Genomic DNA, 21,021 nt, shown 5'->3' with positions numbered 1-21,021 from the left:
ACATGGTGTTGGTCAGGAAGAAAACAACGCAGAGGCTCCGAGTTACAAACCACAAGTACATCAACAAGGACAAAAACCAAAAACACTGCATGCCCAGGATGCACAGAAAGATTTCTCTTCCTGCTCAGAGTCTATACATATTTCACAAAACAAAATATTTCTTTCTTTATTTTTTTCACCATAACAGCTGGAAAGAACCAAATTCACCTGGTAGCAGTTTGGTTATTGCATGCCAGTAAAGTTATAGTATATTTTAGTGTTATAGCTTTTTGGTCACATCGTACATTTATTTATTTATTTTCTATTAGTGTTGCCAACGTCGAGCAGGTCAAGATAAGAAGCTACAGATTCACGTCACGTGAAAGGATTTGCAGAGTGTCTCAGGCCATGTAAAGACAGCTAAACAGAAAAAAAAATGTAAGCATTTTTGTAATCACACAAGTTCATAATTACATTTACAATCTGGTGCTGTTAATGTATTTAAAAAGAGAGATGAGAGATCAGAGCTGAAACAAGCTCTAAACTGGCAAAACTACATACGCAAAGTGGTAATGGGCACAAATCCATACAGTCCAAACCCATAAAAAGATTGCATTAACGTCACGAAACTTTTTAAAGGAATTCAAATCCATACATTTGCCCCTCCATTAAAATGCAAAGCATGCGAGTACAACATCATTCTTTGGTTCATCACCAAATCTTCCACCAACCCTTTCCTAAACACACCACCCGTTAGCAATCATAGCCATTTACACGCTTGCATTTCACCCTCATGTGCACAATCAATAAAACCCAAAGCCAAGATTTTAACTCTGTAGCTCTCTTATGTTACATGTCTGTATCGTTATGGATACAGACTAGTTATTACTCTAGTGTTAAATGTTAAAAGGAACAAAGAGGAGAAGAAAGTGTGATAAATGGAAGATTTTGCTCAGGGAAGAGTGACACAGAATGGCTTATTCTGGGGCAAAGAAAAGGGAAGGAATAAAGTAGGAAGAGAGGAGAAAGACCTGAGAATGCCTAAAGCACTGCGAAGTGGCGAAGGAAAAATGAAGGGATACGAATGGAAGGATGTGCAAAGGAGATCCCCTCTCCTCCAGGGAGGTGGGCACGGCCGATGGGCGGGGCTTACTGCCGGACTTCAACGTAATTGGCTGGGAAAAGTCCGTAAGCCCCCCTGCACACGCCCCTCCACCAGCCCTCGTCAATCATCTCAATGTTGGTGATGATGTCATCCGGGTCGAAGGAGATCTCGTCATCACCGGCTATAAATATGAAGAAAAAAAAAGAAAAAAAAACGATAGACAGACATATATGAAAGAAATTTTTATGTAAATACAAATAAAAAAAAATATATCAAAGTGCAGCTTTCTACCCGTTTTTTTAAAATAAACTTCTCTTTTATTTGACACAAGAATGCGATAAAATGCTGAACTCAATATCAGACACTGTAACGATTCTAGCTTTGAACGTCACACTTCTTGTATCACAATCTACTGTTAAGTAACAAAACGTAGGTCAGATGATGAGAACAGAAGCCTGGGTTACGGAATATCACGCCACATACTGACGTGATTAACCCGAGTAGTTTCAGTAGCATAGCTGTTACTGCTTCACGATGATCAGTTTAAGTGTGATGAAACTCAGATACAGTATGGTTAGACTTAATGATTAGCCATTAGCTTTGTACCAGATATCAAGCATGACTAGCTACGTCTGGGGCAAAGAGAAAAATGACTGTCTGTTGTTTCACTCACCAGCTTGATAGTCATACAGAGCCACAGCAGTCACTCCCAGGTCCTCACCATAGTCATAAGACTGAGTGTCTATACACACACAATATAGATAGAACACACAATAAAGGCATAAGGAAAGTCTCAAAAATAATATCATCTCCATCCACAAATTCAGCACACTACAATTTCCCTGTTCTAATAACAGAAATGTTAGTGGGTAGTGAAATAAATCTGTCATGTGACTCTTTGTTGATTCATGAGTCTCAGTGAACTTTGTTGAGTTCTGAAAGAGTTTGTGAAGGTTACCTGTGGCCTGGTAGTCATCCTGGTCCAGGTTCTGGTAGAGGTCCTCCTGCTTTGACCTCGGTTCTACCTCATAAACTGGCTCCTCAGGCTCCTCTGCCTTCTGGTGGCTATCAGGAGTCTCATACTGAAGGAAAAAAAGAACACAGCTGAATTACTACTAGGTGTAACTGTGTGCGCTCGGTGTGTCCGAGGAGTAGTAGCTGAAAGCAAGCAGCCTAAATCACACTCGTGTTAACAAATAAAGAAAGCCCTTAATAACAGTCACTCTAAATGGTGTAGTGAAGTAGCAGTTATTACACTTAGAGTTACCTGGTAGGTCTGAGTGGTGGAGGTGGGGCTGGGCTGTGGGGAAGGCTCTTTAGCTTTGGAGCTCACCTAAAGTGAACCAGGGATCACATGCTTAGATGTGCAGGATCAAAACACACACAGAAAGATGTGCTCACACACACACACACACACACACAACACTCATACATACATACATACACACTCTGACAGTCATACACACACATATGCGTGCATTAAACCCTTAATAACAGTCACTCTAAATGGTGTAGTGAAGTAGCAGTTTTTACACTTAAAGAGTTACCTGGTAGGTTTGAGTGGTGGAGGTGGGGCTGGGCTGTGGGGAAGGCTCTTTAGCTTTGGAGCTCACCTAAAGTGAACCAGGGATCACATGTTTAGATGTGCAGGATCAAAACACACACACGCACACACAGACGCGCACACAGACGCGCACACAGACGCGCACACAGACGCGCACACAGACGCGCACACAGACGCGCACACAGACGCGCCCGCACGCGCACACACACAGACAGACGCACAAACACACACTCACATACCTCTGCCTTTCTCCGAGCTTCCTCTTGCTCCTGCTTCTCCTTGGCTTCTCGCCTGGCTCTCTCCTCCTGCACGCGTTTCTTGTCCTCCTCCTCGTTCTGCTTGGCCAGATTCTCAAAACGAGCTTTGATGCTTCCCGTTGCTCTGCCGGCTGAAACCAGTCGCATATGTACACAATCAGAGGATAATGATTCAGAAAACCGAACACTGAATTTTTATTTCTATTTTATTAATTTTTCGAGCTCTTAATGGTTTTAGCACCATCATCCATCTCTGAATGATGACTGGCTGTGCTGCAACAACAACTGCTGCTGTTCCGAACCCTGCATGAGACACCTTTTGTGTCACCACACTCATGATTTGATTCAATTCACAATACTGGCTTTATAACTCAATATTTTTGAATGAAATTTCAAAATTTGAACGATGAAAACTGATCAGTGAATTACAAGTCCTATTTTTTTTACTTTTTATTTTGACTCTATATTTTGAACAAAATGGGCAGCCGGTAAAGCACTTCATAATGTAAAGCACTTCATAATGCAGGTCATAATGTGTATGATTGTATTTGTGAAAAAACTGAATTGAAATTGGAATTTGGGTTTTCACAAATTGGGACCTCTGCTGTTCAAACCGTGTAACTGCATTAAGATCCAGAATTAACAGAGCACAGATTGTGAAGTGTTGGTAATCATGTAATCAGGACGATTTGAAATACTGAACAAATTAACCTGGGTGTGAGGATGTGTTTACAGAGAGAGAGATTCACTGACACGGGAATCCCACGTTCATTAACACCTGTCTGAACACAATGTGTATATGGCACACATTCATTCATTCATCTACTGGTTTATTTAGGTTTCTGTGAATTAAAAAAAACCCAAAACATTTACACTCAATACTTTTAAAACTATAAATCTATAAACAGTTTCATTTGATCCATAAGAGAAGGAGCAGGTTTAAAGAAGACTGTGGTTAAAAACAAAGACGACGAATACCTTGCTTGCTACACGTGATTATTGTTTTCAGGTCATTACACAATATTTTGGGACATTATTTTAGTGGAAAATACCACAGATTAACACAAATTGTGGGTGAAAGGCATATAAGATAACTTTAGGTATATACACAAAGTCTTGCACAATGCAAACCAGGAGTTCATAAGCTTCACTTAGCAGTTACAGTGTTCTTACCTGCTTCGTGTGGTTTGGTCTTCTGGTAAGCAGTGGTAGGTTTCTCGACTTCATCGAACGTTCCTGCACTCTGAAGACACGTGCACACAAAGAAACATTTCAGTCATCAGCTCATAGCTCAGGGATACTCATCTAGGAAGTGGATTATAAGAGCAGGATTCACACCTTGTCCATTCGGTCCTTCTGCACTCCATATTTGCCTCCAAACCCTTTAGAGTAATCTATAGCAAACAAAAAAAAAAAACAGGTCAGGGGGAAAATCATCAGGAAATTGAATCTCAGCATCATGGCACATTCCTGTGAGAATAACGGAAGCTTGTGAGTGATGCGAGAAAGAATCGAGGAAAGACGAGGAGGAGCAAAACACGTACAAGGATATGGGAAGACCATCATTCTCAGCAGCCATGTTCTGCAAGATCTGCGGCAGTTTTACAGGACTGAGTGTTGCTCTGAGCAAAGCAACAGACAGTGTGTGTAGTGTGTGAAACGTGTACATGTGTGTGTTTCCACAGGTCTGAGGCCGAGCATGCACAAAGGAGAATCAGGGACATTACAGCGAAAGGGTCTTGCAGAGCATATCTAATGCAGATCATATCTAATACCTAATGCTGACTGTGTGTCAATAAGGGCATTGCTCAAGTTAAACCTGATGAACCAATAAGAAACCTGGGCTTGGGAGCAATGTTCCAGACAGCATTAGCCAACTAGCTTATGTTCAGTAGCTACCAAATGACTGGAATATTTTATACAACAGTTCTTTCCATTCCATTAATATCTGATTGGTTGACTGTTGTTCCAAGAGTGTCTATATATTTTCTATATTTAAGTGTTCATCACTCCACTTGTCTTTGTTCCCCATGTATTTTTCACTGCCTTCTTACTACTATAGAGTTTGTGATGTTTCAGGAATAGAACATTTGACATGAAATGAAGGCTTGTCCAATGAATATGACAAGGAAGAAGGGACACCGATTTTAACAGAAATGTTTAAATCAGTAGGAGCTAGCTAGTGTTTGTAGGCTGAATCTAGTTCCTCTAGGGGGAAATAAAAACAAACAGAACCTTTAGTCATATTTTGGCAGGAATGTAGCTATTAATTTCTTGCTTATAGAAAGAACTGTTGTATAAAACCAGTATCGCACTTGCTCTACAGCTACAGCATGGTGTGTTTATACGTTTTATTCCTGCCCTTTCCACTGACAGAACACAGGCAAATTTTCAGATCCAATGGATTTTCGGGGCTGTTCCTCACAGACTTCACTTTGAGAACCTCTGATGTTAAAGTGTTTCATGGTGAATACTTAGAATCTTGTCAAATCAAGCTGAATACTTAACATTAAGTAAGTTCATTTGAGTAAAAAGCTATTTCAGAAACAATTATCCGATCGATTTGAACCTAAGCTCCGCCCTTTTTGACCAGGGACAATATCAGGAAGCTTGATTTTTAAAAAGTACACTATTCACATAAGCCTGAATTTTTCTATACAACAAAGTGGGTGTCTCTCAGACAAAAGAGACAGCAGAGCAAAGGGGTTTGCGAGCAAAAAGGTCAAAGACTTATGCCTTGTTGGGATTCGTGCTTAGCCAGACTCCCTTTGTAGTCATAGCCAAGTGCGCATTGATCCTGCTTTTCAACCTCCACCCCGTATTTCCCTCCAAACCCACGCTTATAATCTGCAAAGACACAGAAACACAGACACATGGCAAGATGTGACAGACAGACAGACAAAAAACAGACAGGACACCAAGCAGGAAAAAAGAAACCCCGTCCCCCAGGAGGACACCACAGGCAACAGCTGAAACACCAACGTCAAAGCAGCGACATGTAAATAAACACCAATATTCCATCAGAGGGTCAGCAGGTATCAGGCAGTGAAACGCTTTTCAGAAAGTATCTCAAATAAAAACCTTTGCATCATTCAATTTCGAATGGTTGGTGGTATAAAATTTAAGACCTGAGGACAGCCTGGAAATAGCATTAAAACATTTACACACAGAGCAATCAAACCAAAAGGATGTGGCTTGAGTTTAATATTTGCGTAGTCGTCACTTTAAATTAGAGATGTGCTGCTAAAAATGGATCATTACCAACCAATTAGCCTGCTAGAGAGTGGAATAAAAACATGCACATATGAAGAGGATAAAAACAAGAAGAAGAATTTGGGCATTGTAGTGGCTGGTATTCTTCTTACCACCCTGCTGTTGCAGATTACTTTCCTATCGCAGTTTTATTCCTTAAACCACGTTCATATATTCAGCATACACTTTACTGAGGTCTCAACAAAAATGGCTTGACACAAGTTCAGGCAGTTATAGTACATTATTCTGATTATTAATAGTACGTTAGCTGATATTTACATGCAAGTTCATAACATCATATTTAAAAGTTCACACTACTTTCTAGTGGCCCAGTGTGAGCTATTTAGGAATCCAGTGGATCTTTATAAGAGAAGTGGGATTTTATTTACAAGGTTAAGAGATCACACCCACACACACTCTTGTTGCAGTTTACTCCAATTCAGTACAGCTTTCTTTCTTTCTGAAACAGAATTCAGTGAAAGTGTGTGTTACCTTTCTGAGACTCATGAAGCTGCAGTTTCTCCTGATGATCCCATCCAACAGCGGATTTGTCCACGCGGTCCGTCTGCACGCCGAACTTTCCTCCAAAGCCCTTCACGTAGTCTGGAGAGCAGATCCAACAGATTTCAAGCGCAGGAATGATGAAGAAAAATGAAAAAAGATTATTAAATGAAGACTAGTGGAAGGCATGGGACCAGAATTCTCTCAGGGTTAAGGCACAGACGAATAAGGAAAATAAGAATAGTAGTGGAATTATAATAAAATAGAGGGGAGACACCGTGCTGAAATACGTGCTTCACAAGCACAGAGCACAGGGTCAGAGGGACAAGCTCTGCTAAGCCACAGCTGATTTAGGTACATGTGGTAACAGTTAGTATATATAGTATATATATGTTGTGTACAGTGGGTTTGGGGATGCTACATGCATCACAAACCTTTCTGTGACTCGTGTTTCTCCGTTTTGCCCTGATACTCAAAGCCCACTGCACTTTTGTCCACTTTATCCGTTTCCACTCCATATTTCCCACCGAATCCTTTAGCGTAATCTGCAGATAAACAAACATAGAAGCAACAGTAAAGCAAACAGCATATAACATTTAAAAGGACTGCTGTTTACACCACTGGGAGTTCTGTTTGTATGCGAACAGCAAGCTCCAATCTCAGGAAATATGTTAAATCAGTTAACTGAGCTAAGCATGATCACTGTCAAATTACATAAACAATAACAACAACAGTATATCCCGAGAAAAAAAAACCCAAAAGAAAATAATTAGCCATCGGCATCAGAGGATCATGGGAAACCGGAAAACAAACCTTTCTGAGATTCGTGTTTCTCTGTTTTTCCCTGATAATCAAAGCCTACAGCACTGTCGTCCACACGATCGGTCTGAACACCATAGCGGCCCCCAAAACCAGTGGTGTAATCTGGGACACACACAAACACACACACACCCCGCAGCAGCCAATCAAGGCGAGCATGGGGGTTGTAGGGGGGAAAAGCAACAGACATTACAGAGCAGCATGCAGAGTTTAAAACACAGGCATCTGACAGAAGAGCAGCGGTGCGCTGGAGGCTTTCCAAATGCAACCACTTGATCCATTACAAACAACAAGATGGTGTCAAACAACCAGCTCATCATATAGGCTGAGAGAGCACACACACACAGGTGCGCGCACAAACACACACATTCAGACACACACACTTACTGTGCACTTTATCACACTGACGTTACACCTGCACGTTCTTGCAGGAGTGAATATTATAGTATTGAAGTTCACACTACTAAAGCTGGTATGTTACTACATACTGACTGAACTTTAAAGTGTACACCGAAAACAACATTTTTCACTCATGCTTTCGTTAAAGCTCGTTCAGTTATGTGATAGTTTTATCTGCCTATATGAGGCTCACGTGGTGTGAAGATTAAATTGCAAAAAATCCAGTCTTATTTCTTTTAGTATTATACATCTGTCTATTATACCCTACAGCATGTAATTCCTTACATATGCCATTTAAATTTAAAAATTTACAACAAGCAATATGACAGACAAATATGACTTCGATTTCAAATAATTGATTATATATAGCGAAGATATGCTAGTGCATAGAAAGCTAATGTCCTCTCAGACAGGAGTGTCAGTGTTCTTCTGACTGCTCTCCTTTACCCCATGATGAAACGTCTCTCTCCTGCTCTCTTCCAGGAGGACAGGGTTCCCATTACACAGGGCTTACTGAATAGCTTAGTATGCGAGTATGATAAAACACAAGAGAATATTGTTTGGAGGTATAGTGTTCATCGCTCCACTACAGTTCCAGAGTCTGTCTTTTCCTCTAATTTGTCACCTGTCTAGAAGTCATAAATGCAATCGTGCACAAAAGTGTGTGTGTGTGTGTGTGTGTATAGAATTCACGAAGCATGAAGCAGAATAGTGAAAAGAGGAAAGGAGTGAGATTCACCTTTCTGTGAGGCATGTTTCTCTGTTTTCCCAGCATACTCGAACCCTACAGCAGACTGGTTTGAGAGTGGATTCAAATGAATAAATAAATAAATAAAAGTCATTGACTTCCCAAAGACGTACAGTACCATGCAAAGCAAAAGCCTTAAGCACATAAAGAAATGTTGATAAGCAAATACAAGGAGCAGTTACAACAATTTGTTTAACAGGCTCTACAGACATTATGGAAAAGGCATTCTAATAATTATGAACAAGTATAAACATAAAAAAGAAACCTATTTTAATATTGAAATGATGAGGAAAAGTATACCTGGTCCACGCGGTCACTCTGAACACCAAATTTCCCACCGAAGCCTTTAGACGTGTCTGTTTGGGAGCAGTGCTTCGACAGTTTACTCTGATACTCGTGACCCACAGCCGACTGCAAGCACACGTTTAACACATGAACACAAACATTAACCGATTTCAGTACACTCAGCGGTCTCAATGTGGAGGTCGTGGTGCTTTTAGACAAACAATGAATAAGCTGAGAACTTGTTTATTTATTCAAATAATCCATACTGTATTAGAGGGTTTTTACATTTGTTTTACTATCCTGATGAAAAAAAGAACTCCACAGAGAACAAGCTGTATAAAAGGAACTGCAGTATCAAGCAAACTCACGTTAATGAATGGAGCCAAACTAACATTTCAGGGTACATGTCCAAGCGCCGGGTTTCATTTTTGACTCTAATGTGTGTTCTCTTCAGATGTTAAGAGATCTACAACGCCGTTATTTCTGCTTTGGTTCACGCGTTTATCTAATGTGAGATCAGATACAATTACAAGGACCTTGCTCAAGGACCTACTCATGGCCAGGCGTTGAACCAAGAACCGACTGAGTAGTATTCCCAACACCGCAACAACTGCATCACTGCTTTTTATCACAGAACCTTAAAGCAATAGGACCGATGTAGACTGAATACACTGTCAAGCAATCTTAACTTCCACAATGCCAAGTGATCACATCAGATCAGAAGATGGCACACTTCCTTTTCTTCAGTAAACGTTTCTAAATTCAGTCATTGTGCACACCATCCGTGTGAATTGTCTCGTTTCGGAATGTGTGGGCATCAGGGGAACACACTGCCCTGTCGCTGTCTGCACTGCACACACACTGGCCCTGGCTTTTCATCTACAGTCAGACTATAAACAAAGGTGTGGATTTACAGAGTACGCTGGCCAAAGCAGATTGTTATTCACTGTATACAATCACTGTGAAGCCTGGATTTTTATTCATTCCACACGAAGAGCCTAAAGATACAAGAGACACCCGTGGATGGCTCCACTTATTAGTGAATTCTTAATAATCACACTAGCCATTGTCACCCAGATAAGGATGGGTTCAGTTTTGAGTCTGGATTCTTCCTCATATTGTTTCAGGGAGATTTTCCTCACCATTGTCGCCTCTAGCTTGCTCATTAAGGATAAACTGACACTTTGTAATTTAGGTCTGGAATTTATACATTTCTGTAAAGCTGCTTGTTGACAATGTACTTTGTTATAAACGCTATACAAACAAAACAGTACTGAACTGAACTCGTGGCATTTGGCAGACACCCTTCTCCAGAGCGATTTACATTTTATCTTTTTTTTTTTATACAATTGAGCAATTGAGGGTTAAGGGCCTTGCTCAGGGGCCCAGCAGGAGCAGCTTGGTGGCCCATCAGTAGCAGCTCGGTGGCCCGGCAGCGTGGTGCATGTGTGACCGGTAGCTTGGGGGAACCTCTCAACCTTCTAATCGGTAGTCCCCCTTAACCACTAGGCCACTACATCCCCCTTACTTGCTGAAGCTGTGCTGTGTGTCAGGACATTCACACCCATATGATCTCTCACTACAGATATTACCATGCCAGTAAGAGTATGTTCAGACACTTATTTTCTCCCATTATTTGTAACTAAAGAAAGAGAAAGTGAGCCAAGACCCTGCTGATATAACATGCTTCATAGAGCGACAGAAAGAAAGACCTCACATCAGCAGCCAAACCAGTGACACCATGGCCTTACAGAATTATGGTGAGGACACAAAGGCCACATGTGGTGCTCCCTGAAATCTGGGCAAAAAATGGTGCCCCAGAAAATGTCCGTCTTTACACTGCCTTATGAATTGGACAGATTTGCTTCAGAGTACACACAATACCACCAAATGAGCTCGAGTCATCAGAATTTGGCTCTATTTTGCACAGGGTTTTAGCAAAGGGTTTCTAAGCTAAATATAAAAGTAAAAAAAATAATTTCTAATAATTTTTAACAAATTGTGTTTTTGGATGTTATATCTAGTCAGATGTAATGCTGCTCTCTAGTGTAGCTATGCACAGCAGAGTCTTCCTCTTCCTTCCTGTTACATAATATAATCACTTATACCCCTTTTCCACCAAAAAGAACCGGGTGCTGGTTCAGAGCTAGCGCTGGTGCTGGTTCAAAGTTGGTTCCACTGGCGAACCTTCTCAAGAACCGGCTTGCCTTTCCATCTGTTAGAGAGCCGTCACAGAGGCGAGTCTGACGCCACTGTATATGTGTCACGTTTCCCAGCAACGTTAGCGCAGCAGCAGCAAACACAAACACAACAATGGCGGATGTTGCTTTACTGTTAATGCTCATGGCTCTGTAAACCTACAATAGCATTCAAACGCGGCGAATCCAACGTGTACGTGCAGCTCCGTGTAATTTGTATAAACTGAGGTTGTAATCGAGAAAGTACATAACGTTATTTTATCATTAATACAGAAAAAAGGTAGCCTTAGCATGTAGCTATCTACTATCATGTGTGCTGATAATGTATCATATTTTGGTAAAGTAAAAGTGTATTAAACATTAGTATACTTAAGGTACATTATCAAAGGCACTAACAGTAGCCCCGCCCACAGCCCCACCCACAGCCCCTGACGCAAGCGGTTCTTAAGTCTAGACCAGCAACGTTTTGGTGCTACTTAAGAACCACTTTTCCTGGTTCAGAGCTGGTGCTTTGGCTGTCGAAACAGAAACTGGTTCTAAATTAGGCTCTGGCTCCGAACCAGCACTCAAACTGCCTCGGTGGTATTGGGGCATTATACAACAGTTAGTTCTCATTCATTATTTTGTTTGGTCAAGCATCGTTCCAAGAGAGCCTATATTTCCTATAACCACCGTGGGACGTTTCACCATACGTGTCAATCGTTCTGCTTTAGTCTGGCAGAGTTCGCCGCATTATCCCTGGATATGGAAAACCTTTGACTTAAAATAAAGAAGCCCAGGAACGTACAAAACTATCTGAATTAGCTAGCCAGCATGCTATAAAGTGAGTGGAACCAAAATAAATGGATCATATCAGAAATACCACACTCTTTATGTACACAGAGAAAGCAAGTTCACAAAAGACTTCGAGTGGTTAAACTGAACATTAGCCATAGATACGAACAGATAGGTACTAACGGCCATGCTGATACTCGGTAAAACTGCATCCATGTCCATGTTGCTTAAGTTGATCGGTGCATGTTTTTTTTTTTTTGGTTTGTTTTTTAATTAAGGGGCATTTATACAGGAAACCAAAAAGCTAATGAGCAACGGAAAATGTATTCAGTAAATCGGACTGTATGGCGGTGTCATTTGTAAGATATTCATAATGAAACATTACAGAATGGCGGTAGTGTTGTATAGCATTGAATCATTAACCAGCGATTTTTTTTGTGATTGTTCTGGCCAAAAATCCTTGATTTTCCTGCAGCTTTTTTCTAAATTTGTGATGCAACCTGAGTATTTTTGATGCTTTCCTGCTCGGAAAGCTTCTACTGTCCAAACTGCATTCGAAGGACTGTTCTGTTAAACTCCTACCAGTGACAACATCTCACATACTGTGCTAGCTGTACTCATGTTTTGAGCGCTCTGGCTTTGTGACATGACACATCTTGGCCCAAATCTCAGTAAATCTCTGTGGTCGCTGTTGTCGACTGTAAGCTCCTCAGAAGATCACAAAGATGTGATGTGATCTCACAGCAGGGTGAACAAGACTGAAAAGAGAAGTGAAGAAATGACAGCAGGTGTGAAAAAAGGAAGTGAAAAGACACAAAAGGCTCTCACCTTGTCCATCCGGTCCTCCTGAACACCAAACTTTCCCCCATAGCCATGCGAGGCTTTGGGCATGTTCTCCAGCTCGCGCTGTTTCAGGTCACAGTGCTCGCTCGACACCTTCTCACGCAGCTGGTGGATGCTGATTGAGCAAGAAATATACCAAATATTCAAAAAATGTACATTATTGACTGATGGATGTTTATCTGATGGATCTCGACTCGGCTTGTTCACTTCTCTAAGCACTATGATGCGAATGACATCTCGAGTGTCCAGTCTGTGTAACGTGACAAAAAAAAAAAAAAAAAACTACTACAGATTTTTAAAAAGTAACAAAAAAATGTATATTTAAATACACAAGGAGATATTACAGATAAAGATCTAAATTCATTATTAACAAAAAATATTACACTAATTTAATTTCAAGTAACAATCTTTTTTGAAAACATTAAATAAAAGTATGAATTATATGTTTAAAGTTTAAACAGTTTAATGTTCATAGGAAATGAGAAGATATATGCAAAAGATAAAGGATTGTGCAAGATATTAAAAAAACTAAGACAAAAAGATGAACGTAAATACTCAAAAATATGGGATATTACACTGTATACGTACGTGTTACGCCATAGTAATGTAATAGTGCAAGTAGTATTACTACACTGTGACGTGTAGTAGTACACATAAATGTGTGTTACGCTGTAGTATTTAAAAATGCATCACGTAAATAAGAAAACAAGAGATTTGAATACATTAATTGATCGCATACGTTGAAAATAAATAAACACTAAGATTAGAGGAAAAGGTACTGTAGAACTCTTTTGACAGTAACTGACTCACTTGATGTGCTCCTGATGTCCGGAGCCCACCACTGTTTTTGCTCCCCATCTCTGCTCTTTCTCAGTCACATCATTCTGCACAAAAAGAAAAACACAGGCCATGTTTAATTAAGTAACTAATTAATCAATTAATTAATCAATTAATTAATTAATATAAGTCTACAGGAAGGACAGTAGAAATGTCCTGGTTCTGGTTGCTTCATTGTTTTGTTGATTTGGATGTGTGCTTTGGGACATAGTCATGCTGAAAGGTGAAAATTCTTTTCCTCTCCAGCTTAATAGCAGAGAGCTGAAGATTTTACACTAAAAATCCACTGGAATTTGCAGCTATTCATGATTCCCTGAATCTTGATAAAAGCCCCAGGTCTGAGCTCTAAAGCATGATGCTACCACCACCATGCTGCCCTGTGGGAATGGTGTTCTTTTACTGATGTTTTGGGTTGTTTCTTCTGTTGTTTTTTTTGTTTTTTTTTTGTGATAACACACACCTTTTAGTATTGGACTCTTCAAACCATAACACATTTTTCCACATGGTTTGGGGTTGATGATGAAACCAAGAAGACATGACGAAAATCTCGAAACAGCCAAAGCTATAAATAATCGTCTAACCAAATATCACTTTTATATAAGATTTATTTATTTATTTATATTTAATATTTATAATTTTTTTATATATAAATCTTATTGGGACAACGCATTGTTCCCTCGCCTTGTGAGATGCCTTGCTCTCAGTCATACTAGCGATCGACAGTCAAAGTCAGAGTCTTTATCGTCGCCATCCTCATCTTCCGCCAACAAGTTAATGTAGCCATCAACACACTAACCTTGTTCCTGTATGCAGGTCAGACTGAATCTTGGTGAATATGATACGATAAGATACTTAAATGCATAGTTGAAGATTTCATTTAAGGGTTATAAGCACTGTTAAAGTTTTTATAATAGATAGGGTTATATAATAAACAAACTTTCTATAAGATTGCATTAGCCAAATGTGCTGTAATGTGTTAAATTATTAAACAAATTATAGTACACGAGCCCATACTGATCACCATTGTGTAAGACTCCTGGGTAGGCTAGGTCATGATTCGACTTGTTATTTTCATTTAAATACCTTTAGTGTTGCTTTAGAACTCATGCTAGAGAGCTGAGTAAAGCTAGAGAAAGGCTAGCTAATGACTGTATATAAGAGCTTGAGATTTTACACACTGTATCCTGAGCCACATGAGGATGACCTTGGGCCACACACAATCTGCTATTTGTTTTCTATAGTAATTTGGTACTTGTTGCACAACGTCCCAGCAGGAGGTAAACTGCAGAGTCAGGTGAGCCATGTGAGCCTACATTAGTGTAACATGTCCATGCCCCGACACGCAGGCATGCCCCAACATGCACGCATGTTCATGCCCCCTTGTGAAATGATTCGCACCACATTCATTGGGTGCGTCTCAATCGGCTCCCTAGTTCACTAGTGAGGGCGCCGATCGGAGAGCCGGCCAGTTAAAGTTCCGTCTCGATGACAGAATCTTTCTGGTGCGCTACACGGTTTGCACATTAAAAAAATAAATCCCACAAAAACTAAGACACATCAATGGTCACTATGTTTCCTTACAGGAATTTTCGGAAACTTCTCAACCAACTTTTGCAAAATGTTAGTAGCTTGTTATCGTTGTTGTAGCTCTTAGATTTATTTGGATAATTGACCTTGTGAATATGAATTTAAAATACTATACATCTCTAACATTTATCCCTAATGAGCAAGCCAGAGGTGACGGGGGCAAGAAAAAACAGTGGTGACACCGACATGGCTCTGTGTGTGTGCACGTGTGTGTGCTTCTACAGTTGTGCTCAAAAGTTTCCACATCCTTGAATGTTTGGCCACATTATAACCACACAGGTTGACACACAGAGGTTTAAATTGCTATTAAAGGGAAGTTTCCACACATGTGACTCATTGTAATTGTAATTAGTGTCTGTGCATAAATAGTCAGCGAGTTGCTCAGCTCATGAAGTGATGCACTGACTTCAATGGATACTGCACCATTAGGATGACAAAAGAACTGCCAAGGGACCTGCGTAATAAGGTAGAGGAACTTTATATAGCAGGAAAAGGGTATAAAAAGATCTCAACACTTGAAAATGCTAGTCAGGATGCAAAGAAAAACCCACAAACAAATTCCAGAGTAATACAGGCTGCTCTGGAAAAAAGTGGTGCTGTTGTTTCGAGTATCACAATAAGGAGGCACTTGAACACAAATGACCTGCATGGTTGAGTTGCCAGGAGAAAGCAGTTACTGTGCTCATGCCACAACAAGGCCCACTTTTAGTATGCTAGACAGCACCTAGACAAGCCTCACACCTTCTAGAGCAGTCATTTGGAGTGATGAGACCAAAATTGAACTTTATAGTCACAACCATAAATGCTATGTTTGGAGAGGAGTCAATAAGGCCTAGGGTAAATGGTACACCATCCCCAATGTAAAGCATGGTGATGGATCTCTTATGTTTTGGGGCTGTATGAGCTCCAGTGGAACAGGGAAGTTAGTAAAAATTGATGGCAAGATGAATGCAGCATTTTATCAGAAAATACTGGCAGACAATTTACATTCTGTGCATGGGACACTCCTGGATGTTCCAGCATGACAATGATCCAAAGCACAAGGCAAGGTTGGCCCTCCAGTGGCTAGAGCAGAAAAAGGTAAAGGTTGTGGACATCACAGTCTCCTGACTTCAATTGCATTGAGATACTTTGGGGAGATCTCAAACGTTTGTGCCTGAGCAAGACAACCAGAAACTTTACAGGAACGGAAGGCATTTTGCTAAGAAGAATGTGCAGCTACACCACCTGAGAGAACTCAGAACCTCATGCACAATTATTACAAAAGAATGCATGATATTATTAATGCTAAAGGTGCCAATAAATGACATTAAAGGTGTGCAAACTTTTGAACAGGCATTATGTGTTGTGTTTTGTTCGATGATTGCACCATTTTGTTATGCCTTACATGTTATTATGAGTCTTAGGAGAAATAAACGAAATTCTCCCAAGGTATGCAAACTTTTGAGCACAACTATATGTCAAGACATTTATTTCATATTTGACATTTATGGAAGCAGGCTCGGGTGCCAATACTTTCAAACATCCAACGTTTCCGGCCCAGAAAGAGAAGTCTGTGCTGGTTTCACACAGGTTGTGTTTATTTATTTATTTTTTAAAACAAGTGAAAGAGGGTGGGAAAAGTGAGACTGTTGAGGGAACAACTGCTTATAGCTGCTCTAATGAAAGTGATAACAGGAACTGATTCGTTTTGGAGAAGCACAACAGTATTCAAAGAAACTCAAGTTATTCTATAATTAATAAAAGGAATGGAGTTTGGGACAGGAACAACATCGCACCAGTAAGAACAGTGGGTAATTATTCTGAAAGAAGGCGTCTCTGATTTATTCCACACTGAAAAGAAACGAGAAAAGCCGTCTTTTCTTACCTCAAAGTCAGGATCCGTCTCCCAGTCGTCGTTACCTTCGTCAACGTTAACGGAGAGAGAGTGACCAGCTGCTGCTTTCCACATCTGCAACACACACACACACACACACAGTATATTAAATATTTTGAAGGAACGAGGAATATTTGTCTCTGTCTCTTGAGCAGATTTTCTTCATCTGCAAATAAATATGATAATTAAGCTGTTCTAGAACACTGAATATTGGGATTTATTTGAAGGTCAGTGATAGAGATGACAACTCTAGAGCATGTAAAGCTTTGAAAGCTCAGCTTGGCTGTAAGCTTGTTCAACATCTGCTTGAAATGTGTCTCAGACCTTCTGATGTGGTTCGACTGATCAAGATGGAAATATTTTTATTGCTTCCTGTGTGCAGTTACCCCTTTTTTTTTTGCTTCGAGTAAATTACTCGTTTCTGGATACACATCTGATTCAAAAGACACATTAAACAATCAACTGTAAACAGGATCATAATCCAAACCCCACAATAAATAAATAAATAAATAAATAAATAAATAAATAAATAAATAAATAATACAATCTGATTGTGCAATGTTAAACATGGAGGGGGGCCTTCAAGAGCATATAGCTGAAAAAACTGTACGTTAGGGTTTGATATTATTAACACACTTTTCCAAATAAGATTCAACATCAGATCAAAAGTACCATCAATGATAATGTGTTTTCAAAGTTTTCTGTGATTTTGGAAGGACTCTCCAGTGTTAACTCTTTTCATAACAAATCTTCAGAACAGACTGCGTTACTCTTTGCGAATTCTCAGAAACGTGACCTGGGGTGTTGTTTTTACGTCCATCACTTTAGCGATAAAAGGAACTAGCGAAATACTTGAACGATCTTAACCTCAAATGTACAAAATACATGAGCCGTTGTTGAATAAATGAATAATTGATAGCACTGACAAGCAGCTGTTATGGAAAAGGAAAACATCACCATCGTGGTGTGAACAGGACTTCTGTTATCCTGTTGTTTATTTTCTTGAAAACCTGACCGGGTTTCATTCGCACTTATTGCTCCAGCATTGTGCGTTCAGTATTTGAGATAAACGTAAACCTCAGTAGCTACTTACAATTTGGGACACACTGTTATTAAGAAAATATTTTTATAAAACAATAAAATAAAAATAAAACTTTTCAAATGGTAAACATGTTTCTGACAACTGTATGATTTTGAGGTTAATTCCTTACAAAAAATAAAATAAATAAATAAATAAATAAATAAAAACATTGATAATAACATGACATTAAAACACTCCAGAGCTTTATGTTGACTTATGAAACAGACCTAATTTTAAATCACAGACAAAAATAATGCCTACATTTGTGGTTTAGTGCTAAACAGTCCGAATATTATAAAAAGTGTTAATAATATGAAATCCTAAACTTAACAAGTGTTTAATCAAAAAAATCCCCTGATCTACACAGAGCACCTGAACATCTAGAATCATGTAAACTAATCTCACTTCCATTAAATAAAGGTGTAATAAACTACACAATAAATGAACAGACTTTTTCTTTTTCCTTCTTTACACTATTAATTTTATTACTGTCCTAAACCACACCCCAAAGTGCACAATTTCCAGGAGTGTTTTTAAGGCCTGCAAGTAAACTGTTATTTCAGCCAAACACAAACATACACAACCTTCTACTACATTGTTTTACCTCTTTTTGTTTACTGGATAATTCATAAGCGTCCATTTGCATTTAATTTGCATAAAAGACAGAAATTCTCTTATTTGTCTTCATTAATAAAAGTCTCTAGAAAAAGGGGGCTGATGAGGGGTTTTTAAATCTAGCTAAAACCTGGACAAATATAATAAATCAATAAATTAATTAAATAAATAAATAGATTTTATTTTGCTAGAATTAATTTATTTTAGTATATATATATTTTATTCATTTAAAACGATGAGCACTAGATTAAAGCCAAAAAAAACCAAAAACACCCCAAACCATTAAATGATTGATTTAAAATCAGCAACATGATATTTAAGACATATTACTCTTACAAACAGGTGATATTTTTACTCCACATTAGCTACTAATTAGCAAACTAATGAAACTCAGGCACAGAGACATATTTAATGAAACATTTATTTCCTGCTCTGTTTCTCTGTGTAGAAAAAATAATATCCGAATAATATCTACTCTGTATCACGTTATCTTCCATCCCAAAATACTACCACTTATCCTTCAGTTGTGTTTAAACTCACCTTTTTTTCTGCAGTTAACTTCCAAACTGTGCAAAAGCAAAAAGAAAATCAGACTGGGTTGTAACCACTGAACGCTGAAAATGGTCGAAGCCTTGACGAGAGGTGTTCTTTTTTTTCTCACCCGTATTCAAGTGAGCCCGCCCCCTGCGCTATGATTGACACGTAGATTGCCGAGTATACGCATTACTATTGGCTACAAGTGCCAACGCATTAGAATATTATTGGTTGGACAGCAGAGACGAGCAAAAAAGGGCGGGTTTATATAATGTAGGTGGGTTAACAAAATCTACGCCAGGTTGGAAAGCGTTCCCGCAGGTTCCACACTTCCGGTTTTCCAGCGTTCATTCCTACTTCCGTGTTAGAGACACAGCGCCCCAAGTGACGAAAAATGGTAGCGAAAACAAATATTTCTTTGCATGATTGCCTTTTTCTCAAGAGTGTATCTAGTGTAGCAGTTAGCATTCTCCTATATTGTTCATCTTTTGTGAATTATTTAAGTTTCCCTCAAGTGTAAATTGAAATGATTAAAAAGACAAAATACATTTGATTATTAAAGAGACAAAACGTTTAGTAAAACATCTCAATATGTAGGAAACAAAGACTAAAGATTCAAAGAACTTATACTGTTTACTAGTAAATGAGAGACTGGTTAAAGCTGCAGTATGTAAGATCCTATCCCGGGAACGACAGGTGTGATGTGTGAACACACCCTGGATGGAATGCTAGTTCGATGCTGAAGAGTCAGTTTAAATTAGCCAATTTATTTACTGGCATGTTATCCAAAGGTGAGAGAACACCAAAGAACCTATATACAGTAACCAGGGCTCAAGCGATCATCAGTTAATCAGTGGAGGAAACTCCATAATGCTGCTTTTACATACAACATTGATTTGTTTCTATTACATCTTAATGGGTTTACATTCTCAGTGTTCTTCTCAGTGTGTGGTTAAGTGAGAACACAGAAATAGACCTTGATTGAGGAACATATCCAGTCCAAGAACGCTAGAGGTTAGGCACTGATGTTGGGTGAGAAGGTCTAGGGGACAGTCAGAGTTCGAGTTCACCCTGAATGTGTTGACTGAGGTTGTGGCGAATTCTCCTACTGCAAACATCGCAAATTATGTCTTTACGGACTTTGCTTTGAGCACAGGTGCAGCATCGTGCTGGAACAGATTTGGGCCTCTTAGATTTACTCACTCACTCATTTTCTACCGCTTTATCTGAACTTCTCGGGTCACGGGGAGCCTGTGCCTATCTCAGGCGTCATCGGGCATTGAGGCAGGATACACCCTGGACGGAGTGCCAACCCATCACAGGGCACACACTCACACACTACGGACAATTTTCCAGAGATGCCAATCAACCTACCATGCATGTCTTTTGGACCGGGGAGGAAACCGGAGTACCCGGAGGAAACCCCCGAGGCACGGGGAGAACATGCAAACTCCGCACACACAAGGTGGAGGTGGGAATCGAACCCCGACCCTGGAGGTGTGAGGCGAACGTGCTACCCACTACCTCTTAGATTTAGTAAAGAGAAATTGTAATGCTAAAGCAGACAAAAATATTTTAGAAAATTGTGTTATTCCAACCGTTTGGGGAAGAACCAAATATGGGTGTGATGGTCTGTTCTTTTGTTCTGATATGTGTATGTACTGTATCAAAGGCTATATTCATATAACCAGGTTCAAGTGAGACATCCATTTTTCTGACTTCCTGTGACCCAGACTTTTTTTTTTCCCTTCAGAATCATGTGCACAG

General features: G+C 39.6%; 1 protein-coding gene across 5 annotated transcripts; it reads right to left on the bottom strand.

The window, feature by feature from the left end:
- Positions 1-284: 284 nt before the first annotated feature.
- On the bottom strand, positions 285-19,415 carry LOC113656716 (src substrate protein p85). Of its 5 annotated transcripts, none has more exons than XM_027168071.2 (18): positions 19,261-19,415; positions 17,016-17,099; positions 13,535-13,608; positions 12,710-12,839; positions 8,925-9,035; positions 8,616-8,670; positions 7,472-7,582; positions 7,093-7,203; positions 6,650-6,760; positions 5,642-5,752; positions 4,244-4,299; positions 4,079-4,148; positions 2,888-3,036; positions 2,632-2,697; positions 2,352-2,417; positions 2,043-2,166; positions 1,758-1,826; positions 285-1,265 (listed from the first exon to the last, which is right to left on the bottom strand). In XM_027168071.2, exons 2-18 carry the CDS (start codon positions 17,097-17,099, stop codon positions 1,129-1,131), a joined length of 1,635 nt encoding a protein of 544 aa, XP_027023872.1. In that variant the 5' UTR covers positions 19,261-19,415; the 3' UTR covers positions 285-1,128. The 5 variants fall into 5 exon arrangements, with proteins under 5 accessions (XP_027023872.1, XP_047678255.1, XP_047678256.1 ...); XM_047822299.1 differs by having other exon boundaries at positions 17,016-17,101; positions 19,264-19,338; XM_047822300.1 differs by lacking the exon at positions 2,632-2,697 and having other exon boundaries at positions 17,016-17,101; positions 19,262-19,409.
- Between the last annotated feature and the right edge of the window lie 1,606 nt (positions 19,416-21,021).

This window comes from Tachysurus fulvidraco, chromosome 13 (assembly GCF_022655615.1).
Source record: "Tachysurus fulvidraco isolate hzauxx_2018 chromosome 13, HZAU_PFXX_2.0, whole genome shotgun sequence".
In the NCBI taxonomy this organism is placed as follows: domain Eukaryota; kingdom Metazoa; phylum Chordata; class Actinopteri; order Siluriformes; family Bagridae; genus Tachysurus; species Tachysurus fulvidraco.
The sequence above is the reverse complement of the archived record's forward strand: the minus strand, read 5'-3'. Positions and strand labels throughout refer to the sequence as shown.